At 43.8% G+C, this 15,393-nt stretch overlaps 1 protein-coding gene across 1 annotated transcript in view; it reads left to right on the top strand.

The window, feature by feature from the left end:
- Positions 1 to 4,003: 4,003 nt before the first annotated feature.
- LOC133363705 (maestro heat-like repeat family member 5) overlaps positions 4,004 to 15,393 on the top strand; it is a 116,613-nt gene continuing 105,223 nt past the window's right edge. Inside the window, exons 1-5 of the mRNA XM_061582974.1 lie at positions 4,004 to 4,043; positions 4,132 to 4,171; positions 5,714 to 5,859; positions 6,192 to 6,346; positions 8,013 to 8,141. Of these exons, the coding sequence (XP_061438958.1) occupies positions 4,004 to 4,043; positions 4,132 to 4,171; positions 5,714 to 5,859; positions 6,192 to 6,346; positions 8,013 to 8,141 (510 nt within the window). The remainder of the gene's footprint in view (positions 4,044 to 4,131; positions 4,172 to 5,713; positions 5,860 to 6,191; positions 6,347 to 8,012; positions 8,142 to 15,393) is intronic.

Raw genomic sequence — 15,393 nt, 5'->3', positions numbered from 1 at the left:
TCTTCACAGTGGAAGATATAGGACAGATCCCTGAACCTGAACTAACATTTGCAGGAAGGAATTCTGAGGAACTGAGACAAACAGTGGTAACGAGAGAGGAAGTTCTAGGCTTAATGGACAATATAAAAACTGACAAATCACCAGGCCCGGATGGCATCCACCCGAGAGTTCTCAAAGAACTCAAATGTGCAATTGCTGATCTGCTAACTAAAATATGTAACTTGTCCCTTGGGTCCTCCTCCATGCCTGAGGACTGGAAAGTGGCAAATGTAACACCAATCTTCAAAAAGGGATCCAGAGGGGATCCCGGAAATTACAGGCCAGTTAGCTTAACTTCTATCCCTGGAAAACCGGTAGAAAGTATTATTAAAGCTAGATTAACTAAGCACATAGAAGAGCAAGCTTTGCTGAAGCAGAGCCAGCATGGCTTCTGCAAGGGAAAGTCCTGTCTCAGTAACCTATTAGAATTTTTTGAGAGTGTCAACAAGTATATAGATAGAGGTGATCCAGTGGACGTAGTGTACTTAGACTTTCAAAAAGCGTTTGACAAGGTACCTCACCAAAGACTTCTGAGGAAGCTTAGCAGTCATGGAATAAGAGGAGAGGTCCTCTTGTGGATAAGGAATTGGTTAAGAAGCAGAAAGCAGAGAGTAGGAATAAATGGACAGTTCTCCCAATGGAGGGCTGTAGAAAGTGGAGTCCCTCAAGGATCAGTATTGGGACCTGTACTTTTCAACTTGTTCATTAATGACCTAGAATTAGGAGCGAGCAGTGAAGTGGCCAAGTTTGCTGACGACACTAAATTGTTCAGGGTTGTTAAAACAAAAAGGGATTGTGAAGAGCTCCAAAAAGACCTCTCCAAACTGAGTGAATGGGCGGAAAAATGGCAAATGCAATTCAATATGAACAAGTGTAAAATTATGCATATTGGAGTAAAAAATCTTCATTTCACATATACGCTCATGGGGTCTGAACTGGCGGTGACCAACCAGGAGAGAGACCTCGGGGTTGCAGTGGACAGCACGATGAAAATGTTGACCCAGTGTGCAGCAGCTGTGAAAAAGGCAAATTCCATGCTAGCGATAATTAGGAAAGGTATTGAAAATAAAACAGCTGATATCATAATGCCGTTGTATAAATCTATGGTGCGGCCGCATCTGGAATACTGTGTACAGTTCTGGTCGCCTCATCTCAAAAAGGATATTCTAGAGTTGGAAAAGGTTCAGAAGAGGGCAACCAGAATGATCAAGGGGATGGAGCGACTCCCTTACGAGGAAAGGTTGCAGCATTTGGGGCTTTTTAGTTTAGAGAAAAGGCGGGCCAGAGGAGACATGATAGAAGTGTATAAAATTATGCATGGCATTGAGAAAGTGGATAGAGAAAAGTTCTTCTCCCTCTCTCATAATACTAGAACTCGTGGACATTCAAAGAAGCTGAATGTTGGAAGATTCAGGACAGACAAAAGGAAGTACTTCTTTACTCAGCGCATAGTTAAACTATGGAATTTGCTCCCACAAGATGCAGTAATGGCCACCAGCTTGGATGGTCTTAAAAGAAGATTAGGCAAATTCATGGAGGACAGGGCTATCAATGGCTACTAGCCATGATGGCTGTGCTGTGCCACCCTAGGCAGAGGCAGCATGCTTCTGAAAACCAGTTGCCGGAAGCCTCAGGAGGGGAGAGTGTTCTTGCACTCGAGTCCTGCTTGCAGGCTTCCCCCAGGCACCTGGTTGGCCACTGTGAGAACAGGATGCTGGACTAGATGGGCCACTGGCCTGATCCAGCAGGCTCTTCTTATGTTCTTAAAAAAATTGAAATAGGGTCAACACTAAAGTTAGTTGAAATTTGTGATCGTCCTTAAACTACGTAATTTGAGAAAGTACTTAGCTGTTTATGGTTGAAGAGGCACACTAGCTTTACTTCAGTGCTTGTGTCATCTCTTGAGGCATTTACTAGTTAAAGATAAAGCAAGTTTCAGATGATAACTTATTTAGCTGACTTGGGTATTGTGATAAACTATGATTTATCATGATGGAAACAAGCTACAGTGAGCCTTGGGCTTGTCTGCTCCATCTTTTCCCTTTTCCTGGCATGCAAGCAAGGAGAAGATGAGAAGCTTTCACTTCTGTTTTTGGTTATCCATAGCTAGCTGTTTTTGTTCAAACCTGACAAACTGGTTAAGAGTTTAACTATGGCTTGTTTAAAATAAACCAGCTTCAAACCAGCGTATGAAGCTGGCTTGTTTCAACAAACCTTAGTTGAGATTCTTAATTCAGATATTACTACTACTACTACTACTACTACTTATTATTATTATTATTATTATTATTAAAATGATTATGTTGATATTTTTATTTTTTTCCTGGTTAAATCTGCAAAAAATATATTCTTAATCACATAGGATTCAGATGTAATGTGAAGCTGGGATTAATCAAAAATGGAAGTGAAAGCTTCTGATCTTCCCCTTTCAGCTGCTCCAGAGAAGGAATGTGTGAGCCCAAGGCTCACTGTGGCTTGTTGCCATTGCTATGAACTGTGGTTTTATGGTGAAGTCTGAACTGGACCATTCCATTAGATTAAATCCAAATACATATCACCCATGCAGCACAATCCTGTGAATGCTTTCTCGGAAGCAAGTTCCACTAAGTTCAAACGGGCTTACTCCCAGGTAAGTGCGTAGGATTTCAACCTTAATAGATCTGTGGGTTCTTTTTCTTATTTTGTTCAGGAGGCTGAAGCTCTAGTGTTGGAACTTAAAGAGCTAAAACGGGAACAAAATTCTTATAAACAACGGATTGAGGCTGCGAATGAAGCTATAAAATCATTCCAAGAGCAGATTGAGGTTATTTCAGCAGAGATAGCAAAGAACAAGGTACGTCTGAATTATTAAAAAACACTTGTTTCCTTGTTTCCTAACATGTCATCTTGTCTTGAACTTTCAACTAACAGGATGTTAGATACTGTTGGGTGGCAACTTGTTTTTTTTCTGGAGTGCTGCTTTAAGCAAAGAGGGGATGATGATCCAATGCTCAAACACCATCTAGAGTACCTTGCCAGCAAGTCTCATTTTTGCCATTTGAAGTCACATGCCGTTCAGTTTTGATTCTTGGTCCACAGCTGAGGGGAACTTGCCTAGCAAGGGACTAGATTTTGCCCAGAAGCTGCTGGTTGCTGATCCATATTCTATAGCTACGTTATATGTGAATTTGTGAGTGTGTTTCAGAGTCCATGTGTGTGTTTGGGGGTGCATGGGGTGTATGTGTGTGTTTGGGGCTGGGGGTTGGTGAGAGAAGTGAGCAGGGGGGGCAGAGCCCCTCTAGTAATAGCATATGATTTATTTGTAACTGTCTCTGACCCTGCTTTATATTCTGTAAATTATTTCATATTATTTTAAATGGTTTATTTTTATGTTTTATGACTCTCTTTAAAATGAATTAAAAATAGGGTTTTTTTCAAAAAAAAGGTTTCATTGTGTCACTTCCAGAATATTTCCAGTTTAATGGACTAGCAGAAAATGGAATTCATCTATGACACAAAGTCTTATACAACCAGAGGGTTCACAAATTATCTCTATTTGGCACTGTTACATTATAGAGCTACACCATTAGAAATGAGATGGTTCGCTGCAGGCTTTCGCTTGGGGGAAAAGTCAGAAACAGACTCCCTGTGCATTTGAATATGAAACCAGTTTGTAGGAGGAAATGTAATACAAATAAGACAAAATGAAATAAATTAAAGGAGGTGTTCTATTATATGGGATCTCTGAACCTACAACTAGTTCAGGACAGCCATAAACTATTTAGAACAATAAGGCTGCACAGTGGAAAATATTAAGGGGGGGAGGTTATTGTTACAAAGGAAGCCCCCCAGACAGACTAAAGTGCCAAACTTTGCCCTTCCTCCTTCAAATCTGTTGATAAGGTGTACATTGGGACACAAACATGTACACATCCAGTAGAGCGTTGCCTTCGGCAGAAACTCCAGAGCATCCAGGCCTGAGGTGATGTCGCTGACACAGACTGGGATGACTGCAATCCGCGATTGTGATGTCACATATGACATAAAGTACATTGTGGTGAACTAGAGAACAGAGTCGTCCGCAAATGTCTGGAAAATGTCAGCCAAGTTAAGTCAGACAAAATTCACCAAAGAACATGACTCTCTGTGGAAGGTGATTTGTGGACAGATGTTGGGAACTTATTCTAGACGACAGTCAGAACTGTTGGAGTAATGGGTTTGGCAAGAGATGGGAGGGACCATGGGTGTGAGGAGCAGGCAGGGCAGTGGGGAGGGTGAAGGGCAGCATTTTCCTGGCTATGCTAGGGAAAATGGCGTTTGCTTCTTGGAGGCATGTCTGGGCGTACATGAGTACATACTGTAGGGCAACAGATCACTTTACTGGCACAAACAGGACCACAGCTGAATATATGTTCTGCATTTGGGAATGTGCAAGCAGTCAATGAATGAAACTTACTTCTCTATAGAGTTGCTAGCTCCCCATCCACATGCCCAAAACCTGGATGTAATTTTAACAGGTGCATGTCAGCCAGAAGTTCAATTGGCAAAGATGTTTCCATAATTGATTCTCCTTACTAAGAGAGCTATATCTGTTGAACATCTGTTTGTTGTGCAGTTGTGAAAAGCAAAGGCTTCAGTCCAACCGTAAGTGCATGAAGCCCTCTCAGGCAATCAGCAGTCACACCAGTCAGCAATTCATCTGGGGGGAGGCATTAAACTCAGCCCCCTCCTCCTCTCCTCTCCTATTAATACTATTGGCCAAATTTTCTCATAGGGCCCTGTGTGTGCCTGCCCCTTTACAGCTACTTTGGAGCAAAAGGGCACCATCCAGTATCATTACAGCCCATTGGCTTCAGTGGGACTTAAATTAATGGCTACAGACTGTGGTAGCTATGTTCTGCCTCCACTACAGCATACAGTTAGTGTGGCGTTAGTGGGGAGAGTTGCTGTTGTGATCACACCCTGCTTTGGCCATTGTGGGAACAGGATGCTGGACTAGACGGACCATTGGCCTGCTGCAGCAGGCTTTTCTGATGTTCTTATGCATATAATTGTGTGGTGGGGGCAGTACCCATAACTTCTGTGAAAGAGAAACATGTCATCTCTTACATTTGATAGCTGATGGTCTGTAGTACATAAAGTCTGCAATAGTTTAGATGTTGAGCCTTTTGCACCTTCTCAGCTTTTAAATATTATAAGTTGTTTCTCCAGTAGCAACTGAGTTAGCAGTCTGGACAAAATCCTCCTATAAGCCAAATGTTAGTTAGAAGGATAATACTGTTTTTTTTAAAAAGAAGAAAATATGGGTAGAATTATGGCCCTAATCGGTCTAATGGGAGTGAGGGAATTAGCAATGGTGACAAGAACTTCAAAAACCAAAACCAGCATTATGTGCAGTGACAGTGCCCTCAAAACCTGGAGATGCTACAGCTGATTAATCCTTGCTAGTCCACACCCAGTTCAAATCATAGTCCAATATTAAATGCTGTACATCTGAACAATGAGCTCCTTATAAAATAATTTACCGTTCAAAAAATATTTCAAAATATGGTTCTCCTCCCATCCTTGCAATACCTGCCTACTGTGGCTTCTGCCTTCTTGTGAGAAAACGTGTAATAATATTTAGCTTCATATTACAATGTGGTGTGTGTAGGACGTGTATTTCCACCTGTCTCATCTCTCCATTTTGCTCCAGGATCTGCTCCGTCTGCAAGAGAGTGAGTCCTAGGAAGAATAGAGTTCGTGCCCATCCTTTAAGAGAAGAGGAACACAATGGAAGCAGAGACATTCCCTGGCAGAAAGCAAAGGCAGAACCACGAAAGGAGGAGCTGGATGAAAATGGTGCGACACCCTTAGAAGTGGAGCAGTAGTGGGTGGAGAGAGAGAGAGAGAGAGAGGCTGTGTGTACCATAGCTTCCCTGTGTCTATAGAAGGGGTGTTCTGAAAGGAGGAGGAGCACCGTCCAGGATCATATTTTTGCTATTGTTCAACAAGGAGACAGCTGCTTTGCTAAGAGAGGGTCCAGCTAGCACAAAGGCACCACACCCAACCCTCCTTTTTTCATGTATTACAACAGAACTAGGATGTTGTTAATAAAAATACATAACTCATGTGCTTAAAATGGTTGTTTGCTTTGACCAGTTGCTCTAGGGTTCACACTTTCTCTTTGCCAGAATCACAGATCTGTTTTTGCAACTTGAGGAATCTCAGGGAAGGAAATGGCCCCTTCCTGGTGCAGGCTTCCATTGACAATCTCTGTGCCTTGGCAGAGACCAAGCTGGCAGGGGTTCTGAGGGCCATCTGCAAGTATCGCCAGAGCATCCACAAGGTAGGTAGGAATTTTCAGAACTGTGGCACCTTTGCTGCTTCTGGGTTTGTTTGTTTGTTTGAACAAAATGTTTTATGCTACGCAAAGGTGAGTGGGAGGCTAGACAACAGCAGTAGTGTTGTGTTTTGAACCATCATTCGTATATGCTCTTATTTTCTAATTTCTTTGAGCTAGTTAGTATTCCATACTTTGTGGAAAGGGCATCTTTGATTTAGCCCTGGTTCAGCAGAAGTTACTCCACTTGGCCACCATGTAGTATAGCTATTCACATAGTTATGGAATGGAATCTTTTTTAGAAGGAATCTCTCTGGACACTTAGGATAAGGCTATCAATGGCTACTAGCCATGATGGCTATGCTTTTCCTCAGTGGCTGGGGCAGCATGGTTCTGAATACCAATTGCTGGAAACAGCAAGAGAGGAGAGTGCTCTTGCGCTCAGGCTCTGCTTGCAGGTTCCCATTGGAGTATCTGGTGCGCCACTGTGAGAGGAGGGTGCTGGACTAGATAGGCCACTGGTCTGATCTAGCAAGCTCTTCTTAGGTTCTTATGGTCTGAATCAGCCATCACTTCAACTGTGGTTTGTGGCATTGGACAGTGGCATGAGCATTGGCACTCATGCTTTTAGTCAGATCTAGGATGAATTGGCTTTCACTGCCGTTTCTATGAATGCATTGAAACATCTAGCTCCAAAGTTTGTATCATGTTACCAGAGAGAACTATTCATAGAATTTTCTTATAATGCTAAGCTAGCCGAGTTAGTATAAAATTGAACGTTTCTCCTTGTTGATTCAAGAGGAGAATGGGGGAGGTCATGAGTCCTGGGGCTTGCCACAGCTCACCTTCATTGCTGGAAACCATAGTTTTTCCCATTGTGTTAGAACTGAGGCTTTCTCTGTCTTAACAAATGTTGTCTGCCATTTTACATATTTGGAACTCTGTTTTAGTAGCAAATTTACCAGGTTTTAGAACTAAACTTTTCCTACTGTCCCAAATCCTCCCTCATTCCTGTCATGTTGGAGATAACTTTTTCCTAAAGAAAGTGGAGGAAGCGAGTAGAAGATCACCTATCCTTGACTTGATTATAATCAATAGAGATGACTTGGTGAATGAAGTGACAGTTATGGGAACTCTGGGGGAAAGCGACCATGTTATACTTGAGTTCTTGACTTTAAAGAAAGCAAAAGCTGAGAGTAGCCATACACGTACCCTGGACTTCAGGAAATAAGTAAGGTTCCATGGCAATGGAGCCTTTCCTGATAAGAAAAGGAGTCCAAGATGGGTGGGAGTTTCTAAAAAAGGAAATTCTAAAGGTGCAAACAATTCTATCAAGGAAAAAAGGTAGAAGACAGTAGAAGAAGCCAATGTGGCTTCACAAAAAGCATAGAAATTACCTGAAAAGAAAAAAAGACACATAGAGGAAGTAGAAGGAAGGCCAGGCAGGTAGAATACAAGGAAGAATACAGGCAGGTAGCATGGAATTGCAGGGATGGCATGAGGAAGACTAAATGAGAATGAACTGAGGCTAGCGAAGGATGCTAAAAGCAACAAAAAAACGTTCTTCAGATACATCCATACAGTACAGCGTCTGATACTTTTCAACACACACCACCTTCAGCACTTGACACAAGACTGTTGGTGTCTTTTTGTATTTCCTTCTTTTCTGCAGATCTCACCAAAACATCGATTGCGCATTAATGAAATCCTTCAGGCTGTGATCAGGTTGGCAAGTAGCATAGACTACAAATTGGCTAATGTCATAATCAAACTGGCTGCTGAAGATATGCTGAGGACCACAGTAAGAACAAATCTGACAAAATACTGTAGATGTTAATTATATAGTTAATGAAACAGCTGAATGAACAAGCATCATTCACACTCTCTCTCTCACACCTACTTCTTGAGCACTTCAGCATTTAATCATTGTATATAATTAACTATATGTAATATTTTTGTAAGCCCTCATGCATGGGGGTGGGGCTTGGCAGCAGGATTATGATGATGATGATGATGATGACTTATACATACATACATGATACATACATACCCCAACTTTCGGCCCAAGGCCATCAAGGTGGCTTACAGAAAACACAAATATCAAAATACAATATAAGGATACATCAATAAAACAATAAAGCAATACAATTTACAAACACAATTTACAAGAGTTAAATAACAATAAGCATCACAATCTAGAACATAAGAACATAAGAAGAGCCTGCTGGATCAGGCCAGTGGCCCATCTAGTCCAGCATCCTGTTCTCACAGTGGCCAACCAGGTGCCTGGGGGAAGCCCGCAAGCAGGACCCGAGTGCAAGAACACTCTCCCCTCCTGAGGCTTCCGGCAACTGGTTTTCAGAAGCATGCTGCCTCTGCCTAGGGTGGCACAGCACAGCCATCACGGCTAGTACATTTCCAACTTAACACTTGCAGCGCTAAAATTGGCCCCAAGCACATAAGTCCATGGGTCCACTACCTAGCTAGCTAGCTGGAACTAAGCAGGTCTGGGTATGTCAGGCCTAGATGGATATCTGCAAAGAAACCTCATGCACGCTGCCTTGAGTCCCCTGATGGAAGGAGGCTTGGTGCCTACAGTAGGCCCTTCCTGGTAGTTAACTCGCTCCTTGAAGCAGCTCAGGAAGGCAAAAGTCAGATTAGTCTTGAAGGAACACACAGGCAAGGCTCCTGAAGAAACAGACCTGCTGCTGTTGGTGTCGCCTCCTCCTCCTTCTTCACTGAGTTGGTGTGGCCGCCTCTGCCGCCACTGGCCCGCCAGCATGCTTGAGGCCAAGCCAAGGTCACTGCGGGACCGGCATGAGGAAGGATGGCAGGCAAGCAAGGCAAGGATGGCAAACGAGTGAGTGGGCAAGCATGTGAGTGCGGGGGTGGGCACGCGAGTGAGCATGGGGATGGATGAGCAGGCAGGAGCAACAATGCAGCAGCCTGGGCAGGAGGGAGGCCAGTATGCTGCCTAAAAAGTGTTGACAAGTGCCTCTGTGTGTGTGTGTGTGTGTGTGTGTGTGTGTGTGTGTTTAGGAGTCCTTGGGGGACAGGCTGGGAGTCCCTGATGGTCCCTGGGGGGTTGGTGCACAAAGTGCATGGAGTAAACCCCTAATATTTAACCAAGTAGATGAGTTCCTGGACATTAGTTCTTTAACAAAACTTTGGTACTAGAGGTAGGATTAACATGGAACGAATAGGGATGGGTTCCTATACCCGCTCATAGATTATGGGGGCAGATTCAGCAGGGGCTTTAAAGGGTGTCTACTCTGCACCCACCCACTCCCCCTCCTTCCCCTTCCTCTCTCCTGAATCATACTGAATCCTTCCCTCCCCATTCCTTCCCTCCCCAGCCCTGGGAGAAAGTAAGAGATCTCTTTAATGCAAAGTAAACATGCAGGCTTGTCAGTTTCACCCTAGCAAAGCAAAGGCACAGGCTTGAAAGTTTATATATAGCAAAGCAAAGACACACCCTGGTCAGTTTTACCTTAAAGAAAAGGCATAGGCTTGTCAGTTTATTGATAGCAAAGCAGACACAGGCTGGTCAGTTTCACCTTAAAGGCACAGGCTTGAAAGTTTATCCATAGCAAAGCAAAGCTAATCAGTTTCATCTTATAAAAAGTTGCCCTGGGCTCCTATTGGGAGGAAGGGTGGGATATAAATCTAATAAACAAGCAAACAAACAAACAAATAAAATAATAAACCTTTGTTAAAAGGAGCTTGGTTCCTTGTGGGTTGGTTAACTGAGGTATTGCTGTACTTTGATGTGATGCATTAATGTTAGAACTAGTAGACATTGTCAAAACATTAGAAAAGTGCTGATTGTTATTGTATTGTTACTGAAAGATGTTGCTGTTGCTTTGTGAGCTGCCTTGAGGGCCTTTTTGGCCAAAAGGCAGCATAGAAACATACCATACCATGACATGACATAACATAACATAAAACATATTGTGTTAGTCACTTGGGTATCAAGCAACTAATACATCTAAGAGAGACAGAGACAGTCAGAAAATCTATCTGTCTGTCTGTCTGTCTGTCTATCTATCTATCTCCCTTCCTCCCAGTAGGAGCCCAGGGCACTGGTGGAACACCAGGTTATCCAGCTAACAAAACAGTCAAATTATATATAATATTATATCACAGTGGCTAAGCTATCCTGTCCAGGAAAGGGTGCAGTTGGTGTATCAGCCTTAGCCGATATTAGGCACACCTTGCTACAAAGGTCACCTGAGCCTTCAGTAACAGATATGGACCTAAGAGCACTGTGACGTCCTTCCCTGGCTCTCCCTGTCAGGTTCCTACCTGCTCGTGGTTACTGCCTGTCTCTAGGCACCACCAGGGACTCCACCAGTCCGGACTGTCCTTTATATGGTTTCTCTCCCCGCTCTAGCACAGATCTCAGCAGATCCCCCTGCTAGGCAGCACCACCAGTCACGTCCTATAACCAGTAGTCCCAGAGACTCTGCCTGAGTCTCCCTCAATTAGGTTACCTCTGTGACTGCGTGCTTAAGCTGTCCCAATCCCTTTGATTTACTCAGACTGCTTATAATTCTGGTTTGCTCTGAATACTTGTGGTGTTATATTCTTCCCTTCACCCGCTGCCACCATTTGTCACTCTTCAGCCTTGGTTATTTACCTCACCCTCCCTTCTGGTCTGTGAAACCCCAGCCAAGGATCAGGCCTTTGGTAAACCAAATAAGTATTTTATTATATAACAGAGATAACAAGATTTCTTTATAAAGGCACTTAAGCATATGGTTACATCTATTCCTGAGGTACTGGTCTTAGTATTAATCCGAACTCCACCCTCTCCTCACATCCACCAACTCTCCACACAATCTCCTCTCAAAACCCACCAAAACAACCCTCTCAAGTCCACCAACGTCCACCCACGTCCACACCACATCCACCCAGATTTACCTGACATTCTTCCTTTTATACTGTCAGCCATTTTAAACATTCAGCCAATCATCCAGCATTCTACTGCCCATTCACTCCCCCTCCTCCTTCACTCCACTTACCATGTATCTCCTATACAAACAGCACTTACCCTATTTACACTAATACAGGATCATCACATTTCCCCCCCCTTAAAACAACGGCAGAGTATTATTCCTGTTCCAGGATTTATACGTCGTGTTAACAATATAACAAGTCTCTATGGGGAAAATGTCTTTCTTTGTTCCTCCGTCTGGTCACGTCACTGCAGTCCCAGCCACTTGCCTGGAAAGTCCATCGGCCAGTACATTGTCCTTGCCTTTGATGAACTGGAAGTCCACTTGATAGTCCTGTAGGGCCCAGGACCACCTCTGCAGCACAGTGTTATGGTGTTTCATAGTCTGCAACCATAACAAGGCCCGATGATCCATAGTCACTGTGAATCTTCGTCCCCACACGTATGGGTGCAACTTGTTCAGTCCCCACACGACCGCTAGGCACTCCTTCTGGACCGACGAATAGTTTTTCTCCCTCGGTGTCAGCTTGCGACTCAGGTACGCCACTGGATGTCTGGTGCCTTCTCTCTCCTGCAGCAAGACGACTTCCAGCGCGAGGTCCGACGCATCTGTAGCCACGATGAATGGTTTCTCATAGTCTGGTGCTATTAATATGGGTCCTTGGCACAAGGCTTGCTTCAGTAGATCAAAAGCCTTCTGACATTCATCCGTCCATACCACACGCTCAGAACACTTCTTCTTGGTCAATTCATGCAAGGGGGTTGCTATTTCCCTAAAATTTCGCACAAACTTCCTATAAAAACCAGCCACACCCAGAAATGCCCTTACTTGTTTTTTGGTTAAGGGGATAGGCCACGCTTGTATTGCCTCCACCTTGCTCCATAAAGGGGTGATTTTCCCACTCCCCACCTTATGTCCTAAATAGGTTACTTCCTTTAGCCCAAACTGGCATTTCTTAGCTTTTATTGTGAGGCCTGCTTTTCTTAAGGCCTCTAATACTGTTGTCAGGTGTTGGACATGCTCAGGCACCGATTTGCTAAAAATGGCCACGTCATCGATATAGGCCACTGCAAAATCTGACATGCCTCGCAACACAGTATTGATTAGCCTCTGAAATGAACTTGGTGAGTTCCTTAGTCCCATGGGTAAGGTCACAAACTCATATAACCCATCTGGTGTACTGAAGGCAGTTTTGGCTCTGGATTGCTCGTCTAGTTCCATTTGCCAAAATCCTTTACAGAGGTCTAACGTAGAGATAATGGTTGCTACCCCCAATAACTCTAACATTGCATCTACCCTGGGCATAGGATACGCATCTGGGACCGTGATTTTATTGATTAGCCGATAATCAATGCAAAACCTTGTCGTTCCATCTTTTTTCGGAACCAGGACAATACTTGAGGCCCAGGGACTGATGGATTCCCTGATCACTCCTAATTCCAGCATATCTTCCACCTCCTTTTTGATCTCACTCAAAACTTTCCCATTCACACGGTACAGCATAGATCTGATTGGGGCATGATCTCCAGTATTAATGGAATGTTTGGCTATACTGGTTCGGCCAGGTTTATTACTAAAGAGATTCCCATAGTTTTTCAAAACTCTCAGAATCTCTTCCTTTACTTCCTCCTGCACCTCTTCTGACCATTCCACTTGATCTACCCCTCCATTGTCTTTGCTTTCCTGTACCAAATCCGGAAGTTCAGGCCCACTTCCCTCAGGGAATAAGGTAACTTGCAACACCTGTGCATCCCTGGTATGGTAAGGCTTTAACATATTTACATGAACCACTTTGCTTTTGTTTAATTGGTCTGTGGTGATTACATACGTCACTGTGTCAAGCCTTTCTCTGATGGTATATGGTCCTTCCCAGTTAGCCTGTAATTTGTCATGTTTCCTGGGTATGAACGCCATAACCATATCTCCCACATCATACACATGTTCCCTGGCTGTTCTGTCATACCAGTAACTTTGCTTCTGCTGTGCTTGACCCAAATTCTTTTTCACCACCTCCATCATTGATGTTAATTTATTGCGGAATTCCAATACAAAATCTACTACAGATGTTTTGTACTCTCCCAGGGTTCCTTCCCATGAATTTTTTAATAGTCCCAAAGGTCCCCTCACTTTTCTAGTGAACATGAGTTCAAAGGGTGAGAAGCCTGTTGACTCTTGAGGGACTTCTCTGTATGCAAATAAGAAGCATCCCAAACATTCATCCCAGTCTTGTGGGTGATCTTGTACATAGCTTCTGATCATGCCCTTCAAAACGCCATTGAATCTCTCTGTTAACCCATTAGTGGCGGGATGGTAAGTAGTGGTCTTTAGATGTTTTAGATCACAACATTTCCACATACATTGCATCACTTCTCCCATGAATACACTGCCTTGATCTGTCAGCACTTCATGAGGGAAACCCAGCCTCATAAAGATTTTTAATAAAGCCTCTGCCACTACAGGGGCTTCTACAGATCTTAGTGCTTCTGCGTCTGGGTACCTGGTGGCAAAATCCACCACCACCACTAGATATTTCTTGCCATGCCTTGTGGGTTTGGAAAAAGGGCCCACCAAATCTATTCCCACTCTATAAAAGGGTTGTCCAATTATAGGAAGGGGCTTTAAGGGTGCCTTAGTCTTTACTCCACTTTTTCCCACCTTTTGGCATATACCACAAGATAGACAATGCTGTTTTACATCTTTGGAGATGTTTGACCAATAATAGTGTGCAGCCAATCTCCTCTTGGTCTTTTTTATTCCCAGATGTCCTGCACATGGGACATCGTGGGCTACCTCTAGCAATCTGGTTCTGTATTTGCTAGGTACTATCAATTGCTTCACTGGTTCACATTCATCCTTTCTCTCAGCAGGCATCCACAGTCTATATAAAATCCCATTTTCACACACAACTTGATTCCTCAGTTTGTCAGTGAAAGGAATCTGTTGGGTCAGGGCTTGCTCCTTTATTTGATTCAAACTGGTATCCTTATTCAGTTCTTCTCTGAAATGCTCTGTCTCTTCCCCAGAGACCAGCTGATACAGTTTGTCTCCTTCAGCAGGCCTGCTAGTGGTTGGTATGGCGACCTGAGGCTCGCTAACAGTTTCCACCCTGTTTGCTTCAGCCCCCCTTAACATGGCTTCTTTTTCTCTGCCAAGTCTGGTCACCACATATATTTTCCCTTGGGCTCCCATAACATCTCTTCCCAGTATTACTGGTTCTTGTTGCTGGGCATTAATGCCTACTTTATATCTGCCCTCTCGGCCTCTCCACGTCATTTTCACCAGGGCCACAGGCAAGCTTTCTGGTTGACCCCTCACTCCTTGGATATTCACCGTTTCCTGAGGTAATATTTCTTCAGATTTTATTAAATCTGGCCTCAGTAACGTCTGAGCGGCACCAGTGTCAAGCAATGCCCAATAATTTGCCCCTTGTACACTCACTTCCTCTCTCAGACTTGAATCAAGGTCTGTTACTTCTGTCCAGTTTATCTGGCAAAACTGAACCTTTTTCGCTGTTTCTAAAGCCTTGGGCTCTGTTTTCACTGCCCTTGTCTGAGCACGATTACTAATGGGGTTGGCAACCTCACATTGAAACGTAGGTGCCCCGGTCTACCACATTTGTAGCATAATTTCTCCTCTGTTTTAGGGTACACAGATCCACTCTGGGGTGTCCTGTGCCCTTCAGATTTTACTGGAGGACTCACTCGCTGTGGTACCACATCCCTTCTGCCAGCATTATATGGTCTGGGTTTAAAATCTCTTGATGTTTTCCCCACCCAGCCAGTTCTATTGGAGGCGAAGTGATCCGCCATCTCGGCGGCCTCCTGCACAGATGTAGGGGAACGGTCTTTGACCAGGAGCCTTATTTCTGGTGGTAACTGATGGTATAATTGATCCAGTATCATGAGGCTTTTCACCTCTTCCACTGATTGAGCTTTGGCACTACTCATCCACTTTCCAAATATATCCATCAATTTTGCTCCCAGTTCCACAAAAGACCTCCCTGCTTGGATCTGACAGTTTCTGAAAAGCTTTCTAAAATAGTCAGGTCCCAGTCTGAATCTTTTGTAGACTGCCTCTTTAAACTCAGCATAGGTG

Source organism: Rhineura floridana, chromosome 9, assembly GCF_030035675.1.
Source record: "Rhineura floridana isolate rRhiFlo1 chromosome 9, rRhiFlo1.hap2, whole genome shotgun sequence".
Taxonomy (NCBI): domain Eukaryota; kingdom Metazoa; phylum Chordata; class Lepidosauria; order Squamata; family Rhineuridae; genus Rhineura; species Rhineura floridana.
Note: the sequence above shows the minus strand (reverse complement) of the source record. Positions and strands in the feature narration are given on the sequence as shown.